The following is a 17,339-nucleotide window of genomic DNA, read 5'->3' as shown; positions in this document are numbered from 1 at the left end:
CTAGGGAGGCGAGCCAAAGCTGGGAACAGCGCGGGGGGTGTAACGGCAGGTTCCTGGAAGAGCGCGGAGGGCGAAAAACACGATGAACGGAACAGCCAGGAGGGAGGGCAGGCGGAAAGACGGAACAGCGCAACGCCAGTCTGTAGGAGGTGAATGGAACAGCCGGAACTAGGGGCGGGGATGTTGTGGTGACGTCACGCCGATAGCGCTCACTGTGGCCGAGTAGGCGTGTGTTTTGTTCGTGAACTGCGACGTGCGCTACAAGCCAGGAGGAGTATGGGAGCGGAGCAGCTCGTTCAGGAGGCGGGCTTAGCAACAGCTGCGCACTTCGAGTTTTGATTGGCCGAGTGACGTCAATAAAAGGCGGGGCCTACGGTTGTTGTTGGAGGGTTTCTGCGAGTCGAAGAGGGAGGATTGACTGTGTGTGGAACAGCCATCGATTGCCTTGGAGAGGAGGGAGAGAGCACAGAGAAGACGCGGTCAGAGGAAAGGCGCTCGGAGTGGAAGTTGGGGAAATATGACGGAGAGGAGGGCGCGGGGCCGGTTCGCGCCATCTTGAATGAGGGCAAAACATTGTAGCGCCATCTTGTTAACTCTTTCTTTGCTCTGGCACGTTGTGGCTTTTAGTGTTACCCTATATAACCCCACCCTCCCGCGCTTATACACACCATTAGCAATAATGCTATGTACACAGAGTGTATTTGCATATATACTGCAGACATAGTGTATGTGTACGGGCGGGTCTCAGGGAGCCACATTACAAAGAAACCCATTCACAAACCTGACATCCCCAGGAACACGGGCAATGCAGGGATCATTTAATATATAAATAAACATAGCTGGGGGATCAGTGCTTCATACTACCTCAGATGAGAGAGAGAGAGAGATTTGAATATTTCCTAGTATAGGAAAAAAAAAATCATTACCCAAACATGCAATGTGAAAAAAACAAACATTCATATATTTTTTTATTTTATACTGCCAAAGGAGGGAGATACAGATTTGGTGATGCAGTGTACAGAATATTCATATCCCATGGCAGTGCCAATATTATATGGCTGGAGATAACCATGGTACTCCCCTTTATTTACTTCTCTGCAGTGAGCATTTTCCTAAAGACAGATTTGCCAAAGATGTGTAATTGCATTCAGGGAGAATTGGGATATCGCCTACGTTTGCAATTGTCCATTCATGTTGTACTGGAGCTGATAGATTTGGGAGGAAATTGTGGCAAAAGAAGAGCATTCATTCGTTCTATAGAACGTATCTATTAAGTGGGAATCCAAGCACTTTTTGTAAACTAATCTCAAAAACTAGAGATCACAAAAAATCCTATTTCAAATAAAAAGTAGAATACAAAAGTATATAAAACAGCAACTATGCATAATGCACATCAGAAACTTCCTTATCAATTTCACACAAACCGTACCAATACAAAGTGTCAGTGCTTAAGTAGATACACCCCTAATTGCACATTTAGGGTAGTCTACACATATTTTATAGAAAAAAAAGCCCAATGGACAAAACTATTAATGAGATTTCCATTAGGCTGACAGCATCCACAATATGGCTACAGTCACTTTATTAGTGCCCCAGACGAAGGCGCATTCATAGCGCCAAAACGCGTATTGGGCTAACGTCCACTCCCTAATTCACTTTGACTGCACTGATGCACATCTATTAGTTTGTCAGTAAGGGCTAGTGGGGGATAAACGGACGAGAGGGAAGGGGTGGAACATTAGTACCAAGAAGGCTATTTAGTCGCCGCAGGTAGCTTAGGCTAGCTAATTCACCAGTCAGTTCCACAGAGATCGAGTTTAGAAACTGCTGAATTCAAACGCTAGGAAATCTCATTGTGCCGATGTATAGTGACATCTCTGAAGTATTAATACTCCACTCCTGATCTCTCAGACCTGCAACAATTGTTATTTATACTTTGCTACATGTTACAACTTTCACTATAACTTCTGAGTGTACAGCTGAAAAGTGATAGGGATTTTTCTGATTTAAACAAAACTTTTTGCAGGATAACTGTGCAGTGTGTGTATAGCGCCTCATTTTTAACTGGAAAGTTGCCAGGAGTGTCAGTGGCAAGCCAAGTCCATTGAAATGAATTAGAGTGCATATTGCTTTAAAGATTTTGCTTAAATGCTTCTTGTAGAAAAGTATTGAGTTGCATGGTTTGATATGTCCTTGTATGCGAGACCCATCTCCATAATACTCTCAACCTATTTATGTCCTCTGGGTTGGATGTATGTGATATTATGAAGGCAACTTGTAAGGCGTCTGTCTATCGATGCTGGTTAGAGCCTATGTTTTTGTCAAACTGGTCCCCGCTGTTTGCCAATAAAAAAAGCAGGGCTGGGGCTAACAAAATGTTGCACCATAACCACTATATTGTAGTAGTTATGGTGTGTGACGGAGCTCCCTGTACCCAGTTTCTTCTGGAGCTTTTCCACCCAACCAGGCAGCAGCTCTCTCATTCCAGGCAGGTATCGCCCCCTCTGCCTTTTCCTCTGCAGCTTTCCTTCCAGGCAGGTATTGTCCCCGCTGTAGCTCTGCTCACAGTGATTGCTATTGCCTTTACAAAGACACTTGCAGCTCTCAGGTCTAGCTCTCTTGATTTACCCCAGGAATTGTGCAACCAAAACGTCTGAAGACTCTGTCACTGGGATCCCTAAAAATCCCAACAGGACCCCCAATTCCAAATGGTACTAAAATGCAATACTTTAACTCAGGACATGTTCATGACACGATTACTGTGACAACTTCAATAAAATACAAATAACCAAATCATAGTAGACAATATACAGCAACTTATTATAACACAATTACATAATTACGCAAAATATCTGTTAACAAGCCTTGCTATTCAGGTAGTGCATATTGCTGTTGCTACCAACAGAGGATGCTATACAGGCTCCACAGCCTATTCCACCGAGGTGGTAGCAATCCTCAGCAGGACAGGACAGCAGACAAAACACTGAATACTAAATATTTTACACTCACCCTGCACCTATAATGGGCACAGGGTGGCTGAAACATAAGAATAGTCCAGGAACCTACATAAATAGTCTGCCTGAAGCGCCTGGTTATGGTGACTACCATCACATATTATATGCCTCTTTAAGATTGTAATAATCTGCTTAAATTAATTAACCGAGACACTGGAAACAAAAACTTGCACACAGTTGTTGACTTATTGTGAAAATAAATAAAAACTTTTTTATTTTTATTTAAATAAAATATGATTAATCTCACAAGCAAGCTTACCTTCCAAGATGGGGAGCCATTTAGTGAGGCAGAAAATTGAAAGGTTTAGGCCGAAATGACAGAGCTTGGAAAATAGCCGAATTGGGAAATATTTTCCAGTTCAAGTATATTGATACAATATTTGCTATTCCCTGATCAATTCCAAAAATTTTTTATTTAATGAAGATTACTTAAGTATCTCTCCACATACCTGCCCCCCCTCCCCCCCCACACACACACACACACCTTACTGCTCCCATTCCCCATCCACATAATCCATTATTCCCATGCACACAGATACTACTGTACAAACCGCCCCATCCACATAAACCTAGACAACTCCACAACAGCCTATTTCTCACCCAAGCAACTCTACAAGTAGCCTTCCCCCTGACTTGCACAACCTCACACGTAATCAACCGCACAAGGATTATACCCAGAAAAAGGCAAAACCATACTCTCACATACACCCATCAGGCTGCCATCAGGAGGTGACAACCATGGGGGCCCTAACGCCGTTACACCTGCAGCGTGGTCTGCACGCTGATGGGGCCCATCGGGTGACCAAAGCATTTAGGGCCCATCGGGTGGCCTACATCTTCAGGGGCCCGGTCAGCGCTGCACCACAAGCAGCCTCCCCTACACACAAACACAATCCTCTCACAACCCTGTCTCACTTATCTAATTACCCACCATCTAATTATTCCCCAAACTAGTTGCACTTACCCACCCAGTCACATACAATAAAATTGGCATATATGTATTTATGAAGGCTGGTACAAGGATTTTTGCCCATCACACTTTTATCCTCCTCCCTGATTGTGCGGGTCTCACATAAATATAATGAGCTCTCTGCCCAGCACCAAGAATGGCTGTGTGAGAGCTGCTTAATCATGACTCACACAAGCAGCCCCCCTAGTCATTGTCAGATTTTACTTTTAAAGAGTTTCTCCAGCCAAGAACAGCACATTAATGAAATCCTGTGTTTGGATTGAGTAACCCTTACTGGCATTCCCCCTGCTCACTGGAGGAGGAGAGATGTCTGACTGAGGGGAAGAAGTGGGTGGCCGTGACACCATTGGTAGTCTGTTGCGCACATACTACATGTGCTGACATTAGATGCCAAATATGCACAGAATTTACATTAGCCAGGCTGGAACACTCGTTCAAAAGCTGGCTATTCACGCTGGGATTGATAGTTTTCCATCTTGCAAAGGGCTTTAAAGTGATTATGAGTTTTAGAACGATTGCTAAATCCCACCCCTCCCCGCCCCCCAAAAAGGACCTATAGAATAGGATGTCAGCGACCGCCTAAGTTAAATAAAACTCACCTCCCCTGCACCCCATAGCCACCAGACCCACATTGGATCTGTCCGTTTCAGAGGTCTTTGCGAAATATGCAAAGTAACAGATTTACCTTACCTCTTTATGTGTAGCATTTCAGATTGAAATGCTGCAAATTCAGACTCCAGGCACCATGACCACCTCAAAACACAAACCCAGAAACCGGGGAGAACACTGGTAGCCTTCGTTACAAGCACTACAATGGCATAAATTAGTTGGGATGCTTAGCCTACCTCTTACAGTGGATTGGGTGCAGCTGTAATTTAACTGTCCGTTTCATTGCAAAACTGATACTGCAGCCGCAAGTGAGCAGAATCAAGGACATTTGGGAACTGAGATATGAGACTGGAAACGCTGCAGCCCACTATGCCATGAGTAACATAAGCATTGTTGTTGCTGTAAAACAAAAATAAATTTCACACATAGTTATAGGTTGCTACCAAGCAGGTGGTTCAAATGATGGTATAGCATTGGGTGATGGTGAATTTAATTTAACCCAATGTGCCACTGAGCTAATGGGATCTGTAACTTTATTAAGAAATGTTTTGTTTTTTTACAGGAGGTCGAATCCATTAATCTGAGGTCAGTTAAGTAAGAAGGTTATTTTACTTTAGCATGTGTGTGTGTAAATATACACACACATTGGTTTTTCTGCATGCCTACCCACAATGAAGCATCTATTCACACTCAAGGAGACGCACACACATTTATACTCCGCCCCATGTACAATGAGCTAGCCAGCTGGTGTGTGGAGGGGGAAGGCAGGGGAGTCAGCTGATTGTTACAGGGGGAGGAAGCATCATCTGATACAGAGGAAGGAGCTGCAGTGTGTGTGCTGTGTTTTTGCATCGTGTGTCAGTAATTATTGTCACAGGTAAGCACCCTAAAACCTCCTCATGAGTACCCTCTAAAATGCCAGGCAGGGCATGTGAAAGAACAGAGTGTTTGCAGCATGAGAGGGCATGTGGATATGGAAGAGGAAGAGCATCTCTGGGCATACTGTCCATGTTTGTATGAATGGAGTAGCACTAGAAACTGTGAACTAATATTAATTTGTCTACAGTTTTGTTATATCTAGATGTATGGAAACATGCATGTGCAACTATATATACTGCAGTTATATTCCACAGTGAACAGGGGCGGTGTTTTACTAAAAATGCCTGGCAAACTCATGTTCCTTGGCTCGTGAAATGTGGTGACAGTTATATTTGCATCCTTGTTCCGTCTCCCCTTTCTTCACACATAAGACTTAAAGCTCACTGTCATGCAGAACTTACCTTTCCCCAATCGCTTCCTCTTCTTTTCTCTTCTCTCAGAATCTGTTTTTCTTTTCTAACTTTCTGATCTAGTTTTCTTTAAAACAAAATATAAAGTAGGGACTACTTTGTCTTATGTATTTTTCCTACGCTTGACCATCTTTGTCCCAAGGAGGAGCTTAAATCCGCTCCATTTTCTGTGGTCAAATTTTTTTTCCCACAATACACAACTCTCCTCTTGTGTTCTCACATTGCTTCATTCACAGTTCAAACACCCTGTCGCAGAGACAGGGCGCCGGCAAAACTACCAAATTTAGTCCTAACACAATCACTACAGTTTGTTCATTTGTTAGATCGAAATTTGTAATTTTATTTTTTATTTTTTTCCCTTTTGTTCGGTTCGAAATTTCATTTAAATGAATAAAAATCCGATCAGTGCTGTGGCTATATGTTGCAGCCACTTGGTAGATAGCGCCTTAATTCCCATGATTATTTTTCTGTGTATATTGTACATTCTCTACTAATTGTACAGTGCTGCGGAATCTGTTGGCACGTTATAAATACAAATATTGGGAAGCAATCTACCAAACGGGTGACAGACCAATATTGGTCGTTCAGCCTACTTTACTAATACTAAGTAAAGATTAGTTAGTATTACTAATAAAGGGAGGTAAAAGTCTCCCTTTTCCCCCCTACTCGCTATGCCACGAGTAGAGGCATGTCTATTAAACATTAAGCAGCCTGTGGCCCATGGTGGGCCACCTATTTAATCGACATGGCGGACATAGTGTCACCCCCAATCATGCCCCCGCTAGTGGGGGCTATTAAACTAAACAGGGGACTTAGTGTGCCCCCACCCATAAGCGGCAGGTGGATACCCTTAATTGACAAACGTTATGGGGGGCTACTGTCTCCTCCGGCCCCCACCCATGCGGGTGGAGGCCTTTAAATGACAAAAGTGGGGGACCTACTGTTTCCACCTGCCCCCCCCCCATGAGCTTTGGGTGGGGGCCCTTAAATGACAAAGGGGGACTCTCTCACCCCCCTCTCCCTCCCCAAGCCCGCACACATGGGCTGTGGGTGAGGTCCTTAAATGACATGTAATCTGGAGCTCATCAAACTCGACTTAAACAGCATCCTTAATCACATCTTTGCCCAAAATTTATTACATTTAGCCTCCAATTTGGCCTAGCTGGAAGATTGTCTGACAGGGATCGACTCTCTCAGCCGTAGGGAAAACCCTGGGACCTAGCAGCGAGAGGCTGGAGGGACTCCCTCATTTGTAAACCAGTGTTTTGTTTTGTTTCCAGAAGAGACTTAGTCTATGAGAACCTATGAGAAGCCTTTGAAACTATCTTCCTGTGCACACTTGCGCCAGTAAATGTGCACATGTGCCTGCTCATGCATGCACACTTCACAGCTGGTCTGATTTTGGGAAAAAGATGTGGGGGGGAGGCAGGCCACCTCTGTTAGCTCAGCGGATCTAACCGTAGCCAGAAACAAACCTCCCTGTCTGTTGGTCAGCAAGAGAAGTGTTTCATTATTTAATGATAAAAGCCCAGGTTTCCCATAGAAATATGCACTTTTATAAAAAAAAAAAAAAAAAAAAAGGCTTTTTAAAGGAACACTATACGGTCAGGAAGAGAAATATGTATTCCTGACCCTATAGTGTTAAAAACACTATCTACCTTTCTCCCCCCTTGTCCCCCTAAATATAGTAAAATATTACTTTTATTCCAGTCTGCTGCTGGCTCTGCTCCTGATTTGCCTCCTTGTCTGACATCATCAAATGTGGTGATCTCAGCCAGTCACAATACTTTCTCATAGGAAAGCATTGGATTGGCTCTAGTTTGTCAAGGAGGCTGATCAGGGACCGAGGCAGCACAAGCTAAACAACCCTAGCCAATCCGCATCTCCTCCTAGTGATGCATTGAATCAATGCAGACTAGGCAGATAATATAGTTGCACAATGCAAGAGCAGGTCAAAAGTAGTTTAAAAAAATAATAAAATATATCAGACGTACAAAGTTTTGCAGATCCGTTAGAGAGTACAGACTGCATTTAGCATTGTATTTCTGACTTGAATGCCGAATGCAAAAATAAAATAGAGCACTGTCAGGCAAGGGTGGATAGAACGGAGTGAATATAGATGGTTATTTCAAAAAGCCTGATTAGATTTTCTGTAGAAATAACAAAAAGCACTGTTTCATTACCTTCAATAACTTCCGTTTAGCTAAATAATGATAAACTTATAATATTGCATTATTACTTTCATTTTTAGTAAATATGTGATACGGTAGCAATAAAAAAAATTTAAGTATAATTTTGATATTAATGTGTTTCCTTACTTAACAGCACTAAACTTTTCCTTCGCTCTGAGCACCATGATCCACAGCCTGTTCCTGATAAATCCTTCAGGAGATATTTTTCTGGAGAAGCACTGGAAAAGTGTAGTATCCCGCTCTGTTTGTGACTATTTTTTTGAGGCTCAAGAAAGGGCATCAGAAGCGGAAAATGTGCCTCCAATCATACCCACCCCCCATCACTACCTTCTCAGCGTCTATCGACATGCTATTTTTTTTGTAGCTGTCATCCAGACAGAGGTGCCTCCACTCTTTGCCATTGAGTTTCTTCATCGTGTGGTCGACACATTCCAGGTGACATTTTTCTTTCTTTTTGGGTTGAGCATTATCTATCATTTTACTTCACTCTGTGCTGTATACAAGAGTACTCAAGCTCATAATTTTCTTAATTTTGCTAGGATTACTTTGGCTCATGCTCTGAGGCAGTCATCAAGGAAAATGTGGTGGTTGTTTATGAGGTTCTGGAAGAGATGTTGGACAATGGATTCCCCCTTGCCACGGAGTCCAACATTTTGAAGGAGCTTATTAAACCTCCAACCATCCTTCGTAGTGTTGTTAACACAATCACAGGTAAGATTAAGGAATAAGCAGAAATTAACTTTGCTATTCATGAGGAAGGATCTGGGAAGTAATGATTTTGTCAAGAATGGGAGAATTTAAAGAGTAATTAGTCTACCTCAACTCCTCCAAGATTGTAAGCTCCTTTGAAAAGGGCCTTCTTCGCCTCTAATTATCTGTTCTTTAATAAAGTTCTGCGGAATATCTTGTCACTATACAAATGATTATAATAATATAACATAGCGCCAACATATTCTACAGTGTTTTACAATTCCAGAATAATATTTTATATGTAATTAACATGCAAAATATTATCAGACCAGCGGCGAAGAAGGCCCTGCTCAAAAGAGCTTAAAATCTAAGATTTTTTTTTTTAAACTGTTTAGTTGTTACACATTAATGGACAGTCGTTATAACCTACTGGAAATGGGGCTTGGGTCAGAGAGAATCTTATGGATTTCTACTGGATAAAGGGTAGAAGAGCCAAGTGGTCTGTATTTGATGTAACATGTTATTGAGTTCAAGACTATGAATCCTGGCAAAGTGGGAGAATTTAATTTATTTGTTTATTTTTCAGGCAGTTCTAATGTTGGTGACCAGCTCCCCACAGGTCAACTTTCTGTTGTACCATGGAGACGTACAGGAGTGAAATACACCAATAATGAAGCCTATTTTGATGTAATAGAAGAAATCGATGCCATCATTGATAAATCAGGTAACTAATAGTGAGTCCATATTTTTATTTTTTTGTCAATCTCTTTTTTATTGAGGCATAAAATTATATGGGATACAAAATAGAAGAAGGGAGACGATAAAGTGTCGTACATTTCGGGTATAATACAGTGCAATTTACATCATCCCTGAAAATCTCGTAGCCTCATTTTATATTATGTAAAGTTATTCTTTTAAGTTTCGTGTAGTAGTAAAGAAAGTGATTATACATGAATAAGATAACAAGTAACGATAGAACTTCTGTGACACTGTACAGGCTGATGAGGTATGTATACGCTAAGTACCGTTACCACATATAGGCGATACATATAAGCTTACAAGATACTAAAATAGAGTGAAAATAATCATGTGTCTACTGAGCGAGTAATGCGGTTTAGACATTGGGGAGTATTACATGAGTACCAGGCAGTCTGGCTCAGTTTTTCTAGGTAAGTGCATTAAATCACAGGCTAGTGGCGTTAGTCTAATTAGATGTCATATAGGGAAAAATGAAAGCAGGCAGATAGCAATTGACAAGTTAGACCTTGCGTAGTACATAATAACAGGAAAACAAGATGCATAATCAAGTCTTAACATGAAATAGCTAGGTTTGGCACATTACCCTTTTGTTAGGAAGAAGCAGTAACAACAGTACATGCTAACTGACAGCTTGCGACTGATATTTCAAGATGTGTACACAGAATTGATAAACCACAGTGTTGTTATAGAGTGAGCATAAACTATTATCGACTGCGTTGCCTTAGGTTGCTATACATTCTAAGCTAACATGGCAGCTAGGAAGGACCAGCAGTACGTCAAAACAGTTATATGGTTAAATTAAGGATTGTTACAAGTCCTATCTCAACCTTTTAAACGTCTAGCATAAAACAAAGTTTAAACGGAAAGGTCTGACATCAATAGAGTATGCTTATCAGCAGTGACAATCAGAGCATCTCAAGTCCTATTGTGTTTCCAGGCTGGTAGTCGGGCAACGGGTATGCTTAAGTCCTCACTCGATGTCGTTGGTGTTCAACCTACACCTGTGCTCTGGATCTCCTTGAAGCAGCTGTGGGGCGTTAGACGGCAGGGGCAGAGATCAGTGGCCCTCCGGCCCCAGGTTCTGTAGAGAGCTCGCATCTTAGCTCCACGGATTCGGTGGCTCGCGCTGGAGTCCGGATCCTTCCCATGTCGGGGATAGCTGGAGCTCCTGATGTTTCTATGCTGCCTGCGGCGTCGGAGCCTCCGCTTATGTGGACGATGCCGGGAGTGTGCCTCCCCGTGGGCTCTCAACCCAGGAGGGCCCGTATTTGCTGTGTGTTGCCGAGACGTGGTAGCTGTGCCCTGGGAGGGTCTGCTCGCTCCCCGCTTCTCTCCGCTCCGCTTACTACTCCAGCCCATGGTCGGCCCAGCCCGAGTATTTAGTTGCATCTGTGCTTTGTCTGGTATCGGCCTGGTCGAGAGGTTTTCTGCACCTTTGGTAGGTGAGTGGCTTTGCGCGGGCAGAGGAGAGCTTCTCATTCTCAGCTCCAGACGGAGCCAGAAGGCTGCAAAGATGGCATCGATGCTGTCGAGTGTAGCGCGCGGCTTCGCTTCTGCAGGAGGCCCACGGGAGTGTTCCGCCATGCCAGGAGTAGTGAGTTGCGGTCGTTGCTTTAGGGCATGCGGGCGGCCTCCTGGGACCGGGATAACCCCCACCGGTCCATAGGGGGGAGGACAAGGGCCTGCAGCCAGCCTTCCAGCTTCATGAGGCAGTGGGAGAGCGGCCGTCTCTCCCGTTACTGCCTTGCTTGTAGGCCTCAAGGTACGGTCGGGGATTCTCGCTGGTGGGTCTGCATAAGTGGTACCGTTGGATGCCCCGTAGCTTCACCGGTTGCTGGGCCGCGTTATTTGTCGAGTTTATGCACTTTTCGAGCAGTTATGCCACAATTTGCGCGGTCGTGAGCAGGAGCTGCTCTGCTTAGCGTCCGCCCCGAGTGAGTCCATATTTAAACTAGGTTAGAAAGGATAAAATGCACCATATGTTATGAGTAGTAACTCCTTTAATTTAATAAGAGAAATAAAGGATGTCGTGGACCAGTCTACAGCCGTATCGTTAAATGAATCCCGCTGCATGCAAATATCTATCCTTGACCCATTTATAATGAGATGGTGTGACACTGCCTTCCATTGATTTTATAGCAATGTATGGCAGTCAAGGGCACCCCTTTCCATGCCCAGTAAATGGCTGAAAATAATTCTGTAGCAACATAAATAATAACTTTCAAGTGAATTTTGTCTGCCATCACAAAGATAGCTGGCCTAGTCATCTTGTGATTGTGGAATAAAAGCATTTAGGAGATTATGGTTTAGCAGAGTGTGGTTTTTTTTTTTTTTGTTTTTTTTTTATACGTGTTCCAATTATTGCTTTTTTGCTTTCTCTTGGTAGGATTACCTTCTAATACTTAGGGCTGAACATGATATAGTAAAATCGTTTTGGGAAGAGTCATACTGTCATTCCAGTATTTGAAGCATTTTTTGATTTGGCATGTTAGCCTTGTATCTGTAGGCGGTCTTGCTAGGCCTTTAAGATTTTGAAATTCTGAAAGCTTTAGTGAATAACCCTTTGTAAGTAATGGGTTGTTCTCTCTAACCTTAACCTCTAATATCATTTTATAGGTTGCACTGTTACAGCTGAGATTCAGGGAGTGATTGATGCCTGCGTTAAACTGAGTGGGATGCCTGATCTGACGCTATCTTTTATGGTGAGACAACTTGAAGGTGTGGAACTGCATGGGGATGATAACAGTATTTAATCAGGAAAGACACATTCAGATTACTCTGGTTTTCAAGTACGTCCTGGGGATGTTACCTTAGCCCAACATCCAGGGGTTGTTACTATTAACCAATTTAATGGTACTTATTTTATCTACCTCAGAAGGATGAAGGGCTGAGTCAACCCTGCCGGGAATTGGACCTGTGACCCAAAGGTTGAACAGATTTTACTGATGATGCATTAGCTCTTTTCATTTACATACAATGATTGGGAATCATACACATTTAATGACTTTACAAACCCTGTGCATACTGCGCAATTAGTGATATTACCATTCAGGCAGCAAGAATAGTGCAGTGGGAATTGGGTGCCATCAGTGGTACAGCCTTCAAGACAGGTGGGAATGCTGTGCGTTATAGTAATTATGTTGTGCCTAGATTGAGGGGGAAAAAAACCTTTTTGGTTTTCATTGGATATCCATAGTAATAATAAATTCATCACGTCACCTCCTTTGCGTTTTTTGTTTCTCAGAATCCTCGATTACTGGACGATGTAAGCTTCCATCCTTGTGTGCGTTTCAAGCGATGGGAGTCAGAGAGAATCCTCTCCTTCATTCCCCCTGATGGCAATTTCCGACTGCTGTCCTACCATGTCAGTGCCCAGAAGTAAGACCTTTTTCATTTATTTATGATAAATATTAAATGAGAAATTGCATAACTTAAAATCCCTAAATATAATAGTTTAGTAGATACACCCACATTTAAATTTCAGGCATTTAATCATGTTTGTGTTTTTTGCAATATCTACAGATCACTTGTCTGCAGCTTTTGCAAGCCCATCATCCCTTCTTCCCCAGCCTAGACTTGGCTGTGACTGGGCAATTATGGACTTTCCAATGCTGCTCAATGACAAGTCTTTGCTAAACAACCAGAAAGTAACAGCACCAGTTGTCTGATTAACTTTCTTATATCTCACTCTCCAGCTGTCAGATTATAGAATTCAATTTCCTTTGAATTCTACACTTTTTGTAAAATGAAAAAAGGGACACACTCTGTACACATAGAGCACTTCAGCAATCTAAAGTGATATAGGGGTCTTGAGTGTCCCCTTAATACAGAAGTTGTACTGATTATGTGGGACTCTCTCACAGAGCCTTCTATTCATGCCATGATAGATCTAACCCACCGTGACATTGAGTTCAGAATCTCCCATCTTTATATGGCTTAGTAAATGTGTTTTTATTTTTCTTCTGTTGAGCAGAGGTATGTGGATGATCATGTTGTTTGTGATACAGGATGTACTCATTACTAGACTTGGGCACAAATCCCTTTCTGTCACATTGAACAGAACAAATTCTTGGTAAAATATGAATGAATAGATTTGTTCAACATAGCTGGAAAGGATTTGTCTACTCATTACCTCCGCACCAGGAACTTACTGATTGTGCCTTGCAGCTTGGTGGCAATCCCTGTGTACGTGAAACATGGAATCAGTTTTCGAGAAGGTACAAGTTCTGGACGCTTTGAGGTGACACTTGGACCCAAACAAAGCATGGGAAAAACAGTGGAAGGTGTGACCGTCACTGGGCAGATGCCGAAGGGTGTCCTCAATATGACACTGACCCCTTCTCAGGGAACATATGTTTTCGATCCAGTGACCAAGGTCAGGAACACATGGGGACTGTTGTGTGTCTACAGAAAAATGGAATGTACTTTCTTGCGTTGGAAAAATGGGGCTGCACTTTGCTACAACAATGCATATTGTATTAGTGTATATCTGTGCATGTTAATATAAAACTCTATTTCAATGCATATTTAAAATCAGACTGAAAAGGGATGTGGCAGTGTGCCCGGATAAAAGTATGTCCATATTTGTTTTTGTATTTAGATGTGTGTTTTCATGTGCAACTATAGTTGGGCATAATTGTGTTCATCGCTATGCTTTTGTAAATATCTCATGCTTCCTTTCTACTGCAAACGCCTCGAATTCCCCAAACCTCTGAGTGACCACTCTCTTGACTCCATATCTTCCTTGCAGCTGTTGTCATGGGATGTGGGTAAGATAAATCCCCAGAAGTTGCCAAGTTTGAAGGGAACTATGATCCTCCAGGCTGGGTCTTCGAAGCCAGATGAAAACCCTACACTCAATTTGCACTTCAAGATCCAGCAGTTGGCCATCTCTGGTATGTCAAGGAGAGTTGTTGGGTATTGTGATATCATTGCAATTCATTTATCCACTATCAACTACATTTGTTTAATCAGAGTGGCAAGGAATACTATATGATCTAGTAATGTTAAATTTTCTAAAAACCTTTTGGCTTACATAAAAAAAATTGGTAGCTATTTCAATTATTTTTTTTTATTTTTTTTTATTGCCCTTGTCAATAAACAGCCAAACAGACTCTAGTCTAAAATAACCAGGCAAAATGAAGTACAGTTAACTTAAAATATTACATTTCCCTAATTTGATATTGTAAGAAATACAGGGTCCCAGCACAGTGTGCCAGTAGTAAATAGGCCATAAATCATCCTGATTGGCTAAAGGGTGTGATCTTCTGGATTCCATTCCATGTAAATCCGAAAAGGTGCCAAACATGAAAACAAATACTCAGGGGGAAAAAAAACAAACGAACAAATAAAACATCCTGTATGAAGTAAAAGGATGAACAGATGCCAACTATACTTATTCGGTAGCAAAAACAAGACCACTCCCAGCCAACAGAAGGATAACAAAATCTGCAGAGAGTTTGGCTCGAAAAGCTACAAGATCAGTACACCCTGTTACTCAGGGGACTACAAAACAAGGCATATTGATAAAATGGATTGCAGAATGGGAAACAGTGAAATCAAAGCAATCTGATGCAGAGGTCATGAGTGATATACCATGCCTTTTTTGTGCCTTAATAAAGCTCCCATGGCAGTTACACCCACCTGGCCATCGTGATTTAGTATGCGTTTATAGGTTATAATTAATATATCTCTATGCTGAATAATGTTAAAGCAGTATTTTGTCTTTTCCTTTTCTTCAGGCCTGAAGGTAAACCGACTGGACATGTATGGAGAAAAATACAAACCCTTCAAAGGCATCAAATACATGACCAAGGCTGGAAAATTCCAAGTCAGGACATAGGGCTAGAGTTCAGTCTGCCTTTTCCTACCTTGTGTTCTGTTATTGTTAATGCTCCTATCTCAGTATCTATGTGTGCGTGTCGCTATGTATAAGAATGCTAGTATGCCATATGTGTGGATGGTTTGAGTTGCACTGTGTGGCTCTACAGTAGATCTTGGCAACTGCTAAACTTCTGTTGAGCAATGAGGATGTATGGTGATGGTTTGCACTGGCATTCTAGTCTAGAGTAGCTCAAAAACTAGATTAGTGTGCATGTAGAGAATGTGGTGTAGTCCTATGTGTGCAGTATGTTTTAAAAAAAATAAATATTGTGCATCTGAAGAGTGCATTATTGTAACGTGTTTATAATGCACTATACAACTGTGACCATTTTGGCATAAATAATTACAGAACACAGTTCTGCTGTGGTTGTGTGACTACTATGAAAGATATGTGATGGCAGTATGTGTAAGGGTTATATTTCTGATTTGCATTCACGAGTGAAGCAGGACCAATACAGTGAAAGCCTCCATGCTATAGAATGTTGGTAACATTAAGACACCTGGAAAGATCTATAATTTGTTTACAGGGCTTATTTGTTGGGGAAAGGAAGAGATATACAACTGGCTAGTGGTCTGGAACCTTCTGATTCAAGACCATTATAAGAAGATTGTCCTCATTTATTAAACCATGATTGTACAAGTAACTTAAGTCTGAAGATTTGATTTGAAGATTTCTTGTGCATGTAAACACTACCCATGACTGGTTTCTGTGTTGCAGGATAATCATATATTCCAGAAATAACCCTATTATATGTGTACAAGAGAATCTCTCCTGCACTACTTTCTTTAGACAATGAGATCATTTTTCTGATTCTGAAATGTGCAGTGACCTCAGGTCCAGCAACGTGTAAACAATCTTTCACTTGTGTCTAATAAAATGGACCTTGGTACATAACTAGTGTGTTGTTACTCAAACAAATGTTTTATTGTTGATTGCTTTCTTATAACACTTTTGCTAGATACCTATGAGTTTCTTTTCCTTTGTACCCAATAAATCTAGCAGTTTGTTTAACATAAGATTAAAATTTTCAGCAATAATGACACTAAAAAGGACAAACAGCTTTACAAACACTCTATATTTATTATAATGTTTATGGTGCAATCAATCTGAGTGGGCCCCCTATTGTTTCCTGTTACATTATTATTTGCCAAAGCCCAACCCATTATGCACCTACTCTGATCACTCTTTCACTTTATCTCTGCAATTCCATCAAACATAGGCCCAGCTCTCTCTTGCCTTTATTTGGAACTGTAGAGCAGCACATCTTCAAACACTCAAAATATGTCACTCAGACATTGAAAAATGTATTAGTTAATAATTTTTTTAATGCACACAATTTTTATGCTGTTTATCCACCAAACATAATCCAAAGTTAAAGGGACGCTAAGAACAACTACTCTTTAATGTAGTAGTTCTGGTGTGTATAGCCTGTCCCTGCAGGCATTTTCATGTAAACATTGCGGTTTCAAAGAAAAGGCAGTGTTTACATTGCTCCCTAGTGACACCTCCAAAAGGCATGGCAGTCAAGGGGCGGGGCGGGGCCGCCAAGCAGTATGGCTGCAGAGCAATGTGACTCAGAGCTTAAAGGACCACTCTAGTGCCAGGAAAGCATACTCGTTTTCCTGGCACTAGAGTGCCCTGAGGGTGCCCCCACCCTCAGGGACCCCCTCCCGCCCGGCTCTGGAAAGGGGTAAAAACGTACCTTTTTCCAGCGCTGGGCGGGGAGCTCTCCTCCTCCTCTCCGCCTCCGTTCCTCCCCGTCGGCTGAATGCGCACGCGCGGCAAGAGCTGCGCGCGCATTCAGCCGGTCACATAGGAAAGCATTCATAATGCTTTCCTATGGACGCTTGCGTGCTCTCACTGTGATTTTCACAGTGAGAATCACGCAAGCGCCTCTAGCGGCTGTCAGTGAGACAGCCACTAGAGGAAATA

The 17,339-nt window shown here is 42.1% G+C and overlaps 1 protein-coding gene across 1 annotated transcript; it reads left to right on the top strand.

Moving 5' to 3' along the window:
- The first annotated feature begins 5,363 nt into the window (after window positions 1–5,363).
- Window positions 5,364–16,301, top strand: AP3M2 (adaptor related protein complex 3 subunit mu 2). The gene is made up of 9 exons (XM_063445500.1): window positions 5,364–5,470; window positions 8,208–8,509; window positions 8,614–8,785; window positions 9,351–9,488; window positions 12,140–12,225; window positions 12,768–12,901; window positions 13,691–13,898; window positions 14,274–14,418; window positions 15,265–16,301. Exons 2-9 carry the CDS (start codon window positions 8,237–8,239, stop codon window positions 15,363–15,365), a joined length of 1,257 nt encoding a protein of 418 aa, XP_063301570.1. The 5' UTR covers window positions 5,364–5,470; window positions 8,208–8,236; the 3' UTR covers window positions 15,366–16,301.
- Window positions 16,302–17,339: the final 1,038 nt, after the last annotated feature.

The sequence above is a fragment of the Pelobates fuscus genome, chromosome 3, assembly GCF_036172605.1.
Source record: "Pelobates fuscus isolate aPelFus1 chromosome 3, aPelFus1.pri, whole genome shotgun sequence".
In the NCBI taxonomy this organism is placed as follows: domain Eukaryota; kingdom Metazoa; phylum Chordata; class Amphibia; order Anura; family Pelobatidae; genus Pelobates; species Pelobates fuscus.
The sequence above is the reverse complement of the archived record's forward strand: the minus strand, read 5'-3'. Positions and strand labels throughout refer to the sequence as shown.

Bases quoted from the DNA above. Each gene is read 5' to 3' on its own strand.
- AP3M2 (XM_063445500.1), top strand. From the start codon at position 8,237: ATGATCCACAGCCTGTTCCTGATAAATCCTTCAGGAGATATTTTTCTG. The intron at 8,510-8,613 runs GTGACATTTTTC...TAATTTTGCTAG, and splicing joins GTGTGGTCGACACATTCCAG to GATTACTTTGGCTCATGCTC. The intron at 9,489-12,139 runs GTAACTAATAGT...ATCATTTTATAG, and splicing joins TGCCATCATTGATAAATCAG to GTTGCACTGTTACAGCTGAG.